The sequence below is a fragment of the Phytophthora infestans genome, genomic scaffold (assembly GCF_000142945.1).
Source record: "Phytophthora infestans T30-4 supercont1.5 genomic scaffold, whole genome shotgun sequence".
Classification (NCBI taxonomy): domain Eukaryota; phylum Oomycota; class Peronosporomycetes; order Peronosporales; family Peronosporaceae; genus Phytophthora; species Phytophthora infestans.
This window is the reverse complement of record NW_003303754.1, coordinates 2347845-2354488: the sequence shown is the minus strand read 5'-3', so window position 1 is coordinate 2354488 and position 6644 is coordinate 2347845. Positions and strand designations below refer to the sequence as shown.

Below are 6644 nucleotides of genomic sequence, written 5' to 3'. Positions count from 1 at the left end.
GAAGACGATCAGGCTGCGTGCTCCAGCAGGTAAAGGAGCGCAGGCGTCCGACAGAGGCAAAAATGTCCCAAGTGATAGCTCGGTTGGGATGTGATGGAGGGTCGCAAACTTATGGCGTTGTGCAGACCCTCATGACGAAATCAAATAAATGTGAATATACTTGTGAATGAAGGTAGTTGTAAATTTAGTTTTTTTTCTACGATTACATGAACTGTAGCTGGGAAATTCAGGATACAAAATCACCTCTTCTCAAAATACGCTGTAATACCTACGATAGATAGCCAGAAAAAGATTGTGACCCCTACAATCCTCACAAAAACTCCGCAATAGTTAAGGACTTACAATCTAGGAATGCGGTTCCGTCTGCAGAAATCTGTAGGTCATTTCGTTATCCTGTACAATACAGGATAACTTGGGTAAAAAAACGCGGGGTTAGAGGAGCTAAAGGTCGGACAGATTCGGTTCAAATTCAACCCCCTCCGAACGTCCCCAAAATTCTTATCACCGATAATAATGTCGCTGGACGGTCATTCGAGCTACTACCATTTCGTTTAGGGCACTCCTGTAAACAGCTCGTTGGGTACATCGTTACCTGCGTTCGTGGTGATGTGGAGCCCGTCACCTTCCCCAAGCGCCAGCTACAGGCTACAGACGTGTACCACGATTGCCAATTGTTACAGTTACATTGTCGCACAACCCGGGGTGATCCGGAAGCGGTAAGCTGTAGAATGAATTGATTGAGCTAGCACGTTAAACTTCCACTTGCTACTTCCTTAGGCAGCCCCTGTGGAGCCTTCCTGTCCTACGCTCAATGTCCAGCGCCATCATTAGCGCGACATGCACAATATGCGGAGCAATTATCATAGCCGTCAACAAGCGGTGAATTCTGACTTCACAGAACCTGTTCAAGGTGTCTTGGTCGTTATATGCTGCCAGCCCGTCCAGGACAAGCCCGACTGGGTGATGGCAGCGCGTTGCTACTGCTGCTTCGAGCTTGAACTTCTCTCTTCTACACTGCCCTCGAGAGCTCGAGCAGCAGGGTGGCAGCACTACATCAGCTGCTGCTGCAGACTCTCTTCACCCGAGTCCAGAACGTAGTCTTTCACCTTGTCCGGCACGCCCTTGAGTAACTCTGTAAGCACTTCCCATGAGTCCTCAATATCCTGTAGTCCGCGCCATATCACTCGTAACTCCCAGCGCTCAAGTTAATTGCTGTAGCGATGGTCCGTGAGTGCATCCACACCCAGCAACAGGCCTTGCTGAGACGTAAACTCCAAAATTTCGGCGGTCACATTGAAGTCGCGATCCGCGTAGAGCTTAAGACGAGTCGCATGTACTTCAAATTTCGGGACGTCACCAAATGTTTGATCACAAACGAGTGTGGGCGTGACTGGATGATTTGAAATGGTCCGACCCATTGCCCCAGCAACTTGTTGTTGCTTAGCCGCTGATCCACGCGTGACCAAAGAACAAAGTCTCCCACTTCGAAGTTGCACGCCGTTCCTTTGTGCGCGACCATGTCCTGCAATCGCTTACGTTCCTTTTCATCCAGGACTTCCTTAAGTAGCCCGTGCAGCGACATCCGCAGCTTTTCTAAAAACCCGGAGGCTACTTCCATGTTCACCGTAAGCAGATCCTCGTGTCCAGAGGCCCTCCGTACCACACAATCTAACGCTGAGGGCGCTTCCAGTCCGGTAAATAACTCGATTGGTGAATGGCCATTGAGAGATCGAACGGGAGTATGATTGAGGTTTGCAGGCAGCAGGTAGCTCCACCCATGGAAGTCCAGTCCATGCTCGATCAGTAGCGCCCTCATGACTTGGAACACGTCCTTATTCAGGCGTTCAACAGTCCCATTGAGCCACGGGTGATACACTGGCGAAAAGTTCTGCTGAATCTTGAGTCGCGTGCACAGGAGCTCTATCATGTGGTTGCGAAAGTGAGTGTCCTGATCCGACATCAAAGTTTCTGGATACCCAAAGCGCTTGTACCATTCAAGTAGCGACTCAGCGGCAACGAATGCCGTCGGCGACTGGCATGGAAACAACTCGCAGTAATGGGTCATAGAGTCCTTCATCACGAGCACGTACGCAGTGTCTCCGTAACTCTCGCCCAGGTACAAGAAATCATAATGCACGGCTTCATTGCGCTTGGTAGCTGTGTAGGTTGGTCCGTAAGGCCTCGTTATCTGCCTCGGGCCTTTCATATGCTTGCAGAGGAGGCAATTTCCGATAAAAAATGCCACTTTCTTGGTCAGCAACAGGATGTGAAACCTGTCTTCGAGCACGGTGCACATTACATCTTGTCCTCGATGGCCATGCGAGCCACAGTGAGCAACGACAAAAATTCTAGCCAGGAGATCCTTGGCTGTAGACGGAACCTAGGGCTTGCCACTCACCATCACCACCCCTCCTTCCTCATAGGAGGGCTCACGAAGGCGTTCTCGAGCCTGGCGTCCAGCTACTTCTTGAGCCTCCCGAACATCGTCAAGTGTTGGAAACACAAATTCCAGGTCTTGCAAAGGCCGCAACTGTGAAATTTCCGACACAGACACGTGCCGGTCGCGGCGTGTACGAACTGCAGCTGCCGTGACAACCGTCGACGAGCGCCAGCGCGATATAATATCAGGAAATTGCCAAAAGCCTTCGGGTAAATCGAAACGAGCGAAATACTTAGACCCACGCACAGCATCGAGAACTTCCCCTTGCGTGGGCATCCGACCTGCCAGTGGCACTGTTTTTGAGTTCACCACGTGATAATCGATGGTGAGCCTGAATTGATCCTCAGTACCCGGCTTTCGTACAGGCACGACAGGACTCGCCCATCTAGACGAGTTGTTCTTCCTGATCAAGCCTCGCTCGAGGAGTTGACTGACGTATTCCCGAATGAAGGTTCTCTGAAGAGGCGGGTAGGGCCGCCCATGACAGCGGACCGCCCCGGTACCCTCCTGAATTGTCACCTGCCGTGGCTCAACTTTGGCTGGTGGACTGGGGCTTGCTTGATTTCCCCAAATGTCATCGTACTTACTGAGCAGCAATTTCAACTCATTATGTCGTTCAACTGGGAAACCATTCTGCACAGCTTGGTCGATAAATCCCATTTGAGTAGCAGCCAGTTCTGTTCCACTTTGATCTCGAGTAACAAGTAGCTCATATCCCACAGGAAACTCATCCTCCTCCGTCGGTAAGATGGAAGACCCAGCTAACTGAGCAAGCATGTCCTCAACGCTAATGCCCAACGATGCTAGTGTGTCACTACCGACAAGTAGCTCGTCATCCTCACTGGTCATCACCAGACATGGCACCTGACGGACATTAACGACACCGGCCGCTGTTGTCAGTTGCAAATCCAGCAGCACCTCCTTCGCGCAACTGGTCGTCCTCCCGTCAGCCAATATAACAGTCACTGGCTTGGAAAGCTGGCTGGCTGTCAGTTGTGGAGCAGTGCATGCAGTGCACCAGAAGGGATAATACTGCGGTCAGCCCCAGTATCCGCCAGATAGGGCACTTCAAGTACATCGTACAGCCTCGCCATGTACCTGGTGCATCCGGCACCAGCTGCCTTTAACCGGATTGAGTCTGCGTGCAGCTGCTTGGACTCTCTGAATTGCTCTAATGCGCTCCTGCGCTGCTGTTCCGTCGCAGTGGGACACTCTCTCAACCGGTGGGGCCCCTTACAGAAAAGACATCCCTCCGCCGGTGGCACATATGGCTTTGGGACACGGACAGTAGTACTCCGGTTCCCTCCACTGTTCCGCTTGCCCGGCGTATACTTCGACTGCTTGGATGACGGTGGCGGAGCTGGTTGCTTCGGCGCGACCGCTGCAGCAGGCAGCGCCGGTACTCCCGCCTTCCTTTTAGCGGCTGCTGCACTATCCTTGGACTGGCTGAAAAAGCGTTGCTGTGCTTTGGTATGCTCCAGGATGAGATCGTAGAAAGCAACATCGTTTGTGCGAAAGTCGCGCCTCTCAAACTCGATCAGCCTTTGGACTTGGTCCTGTAAGAGCATAGGCTGTAAGTTCTCCACCAGTAGCCTACACCGCTTCTTCAAGCGGTCCTTGTTACCAGGGTTCGTAGGGCCCGCTGTCCCTATTAGACTCTGCAGTCCGCTCTCCTCCACGACGCACGTGAAGTCCTGTAAGTACTGAAAGACACGCGCGTCACAGTCATCTACCGAGAGGTCCATCCGGAGCTCTCGCTTGAACAGCGTCTTGATGTCCGGGATATACTCGTTCTTAGGCGTTTGACAACGCTGACGGACGAGTTGTAGGATCTCTTCGTCGTGACCGACTCGGTCGGCTTTTCTTTTAAAAGGAAGCGGGCCATCGTTTGCAGAACCTCAGGCTTCACAGCTCCCTTGACCGTAGAAATCACACTCGTATAGTCCTCTCCAGTGACCAAACGACGCTGCTGGATCTTATCCTTATAGTGGTTCCAGCCACGATACCAAGTGATCAGAGCGCTCTGCTCCCACGTAGTCAGCTGTGGGGCAGAGATAAACTCATACACCGGCTGAGGCACGTTCGTCTCGACATCTCCATCCGAGTCGACAATGAAGCGCGTCCCAGGCATTTCGTCTCCGTGAACTTGGAGGCCAGCGTACTTGGGGGTGAGGTTGAAGGCGCAGGTTCACCGCTGCAACCTTCCGTAACAAACGCAACGCTTCGGCTGCGCAAAGTTAACTTTGTCGCACAACCCGGGGTGATCCGGAAGCGGTAAGTTGTAGAATGAATTGATTGAGCTAGCACGTTAAACTCCCACTTGCTACTTCCTTAGGCAGCCCCTGTGGAGCTTTCCTGCAATGTCCAGCGCCATCATTAGCGCTACATGCACAATATGCAGAGCAATCATCATAGCCGTCAACAACCGGTGAGTCCTGACTTCACAGAACCTGTTCAAAGTGTCTTGGTCGTTATATGCTGCCAGCTCGTCCAGCACAAGCCCGACTGAGGGACGGCGGGGCGTTGCTACTGCTGCTTCGAGCTTGAACTTCTCTCTGCGACATACATGAAGGTGACGCAAACACTTCATGCGCTGCTACAATTCTGCCGAACACCGCAGAACGCACGTCGGGCAATTTACTCATCCTTCCGTGGGGTAGTACAAGGTTAAAATAAGATTATAAAATCGCAAGAGGGTCCCTTGCGGACCAAGCCGGTAAGTTTCATTCATTTATGGCGCAAAACGAAGCTGATGAATACGTGCGTGCGGTACTGATGCTTATACCGGTTGCCCTCATCGGCAATAGCAACCCACATTTTTTATAAAGAAGTAGAAATAACCATTCTTCTAGATTGCTTCCGAGTGCTTCAGCTAGCTCGGTAGAAGCTGGAGTGCATTGCGTGAGCTCCGACAGACATTAGTAGCAAAGTACCTGCATAATAAATCAAGTAATGTTGGTGTCGAATACAGGATACATAATGTGAGGTGCTAGTTAGCTTGTTTCGTACAGCACAATACTTACATTCGTCTTCGAAGTAGGTTGCCCAGTCAGTCGCCGCATGCTCACTCAATTCCTCCTTGCTAATACTGTCGAATATGGTACCGACGGAGAGATTCCCAGGATCCGCTTCATCGATATTACTTCACCCCATTCGGCTTCAGTGCCATCACTGGTGTCTTAAACGTCAGATATATCGTCGTCGCTCATTCCGTACTCATCCTCATCTCCGGAGCTCATCCGATCGTTGCCGGCCAATATATCAACCGCCTGAGCTGCCGGGCGTGCACTCCGAAGCGGAAGTCCACGTCGTTCCACAGTCACTACAGGCGCTGTAGCTGTAGGAGTAACTGCCCTTTTCATTCGAGTAGTGGGTGGCTTAGCCGGCGACCTGACACGAGGTTTGGGCTGTGTTTTTGCTGGAGACGCCGACGGCGTTTTAGCGGGCGACTTAGCAGGTGGCGTGGCTGTCGGCTTGGCAGGCGAACTGGGCGGCGACTTAGTCGGAGTCTTGGTCAGCGTGTTGGCTGGCGCTTTGGCCGGCGTCTCGGTCGGTGTACTGACCGGTGGACTGTCGGTGCGTTGGCATAGAGCTCTGAGTTAGTTTTCGGCAGAGCGGGGTGGCGAAGCGGCAGTGGTTGACGCTTTGTCTGGTAGATCAGCGGTAGCAATGAATACGAAGGCGGGTCGCTTGGTAGGTGGGGCCTCGTCGTACAACATTTAGACCTTGTAAGTAGCTGTAGCGTTTGTAAGTCGTAAATATACATACATTCTACGTGTAAGTGCTTTCACACATCGTCGGCCCCATCAAAGAAACCAACGAGATGCGTTACGTTTGGTCTTTTTGCCCAGGCATCAGGTGTCAAGTTTCGGTAATCATTAGATAGCCCTTTAGGACTCACGAGCTGTCACCCCAACTTCTTCAGCTTGGCCCAGAGCTTGGTCCACGTAAGCTACTCAATGTGCCTTCGTTTTGGTATGGCGATCTTGTTCTCTCGTGTCCATCCGATTCGCGAAAGGTGCCAAATCTCGAGATTTCGTGGCCGCGAATAATCTTAGCTACATAACATTATTTTTTTTATTTGCATGCGTCACTTGTAATCTGTATATAAAGACTTAGAAGTTGTATGTAGCAAAATACATCGATATTTCATCCTGTTTTATACAGGGGGCGGGGCTAAAAGGGTTAATTTAAGGTTTAAATA

At 51.5% G+C, this 6644-nt stretch overlaps 1 protein-coding gene across 1 annotated transcript; it reads right to left on the bottom strand.

The window, feature by feature from the left end:
* Positions 1-5619: 5619 nt before the first annotated feature.
* On the bottom strand, positions 5620-6247 carry PITG_04222 (uncharacterized protein; the record flags this gene model as incomplete). The annotated part of the gene is made up of 2 exons (XM_002905848.1): positions 5620-6010; positions 6234-6247. The coding sequence occupies 2 exons, from the start codon at positions 6245-6247 to the stop codon at positions 5620-5622; spliced, it is 405 nt and encodes a 134-aa protein (XP_002905894.1).
* Between the last annotated feature and the right edge of the window lie 397 nt (positions 6248-6644).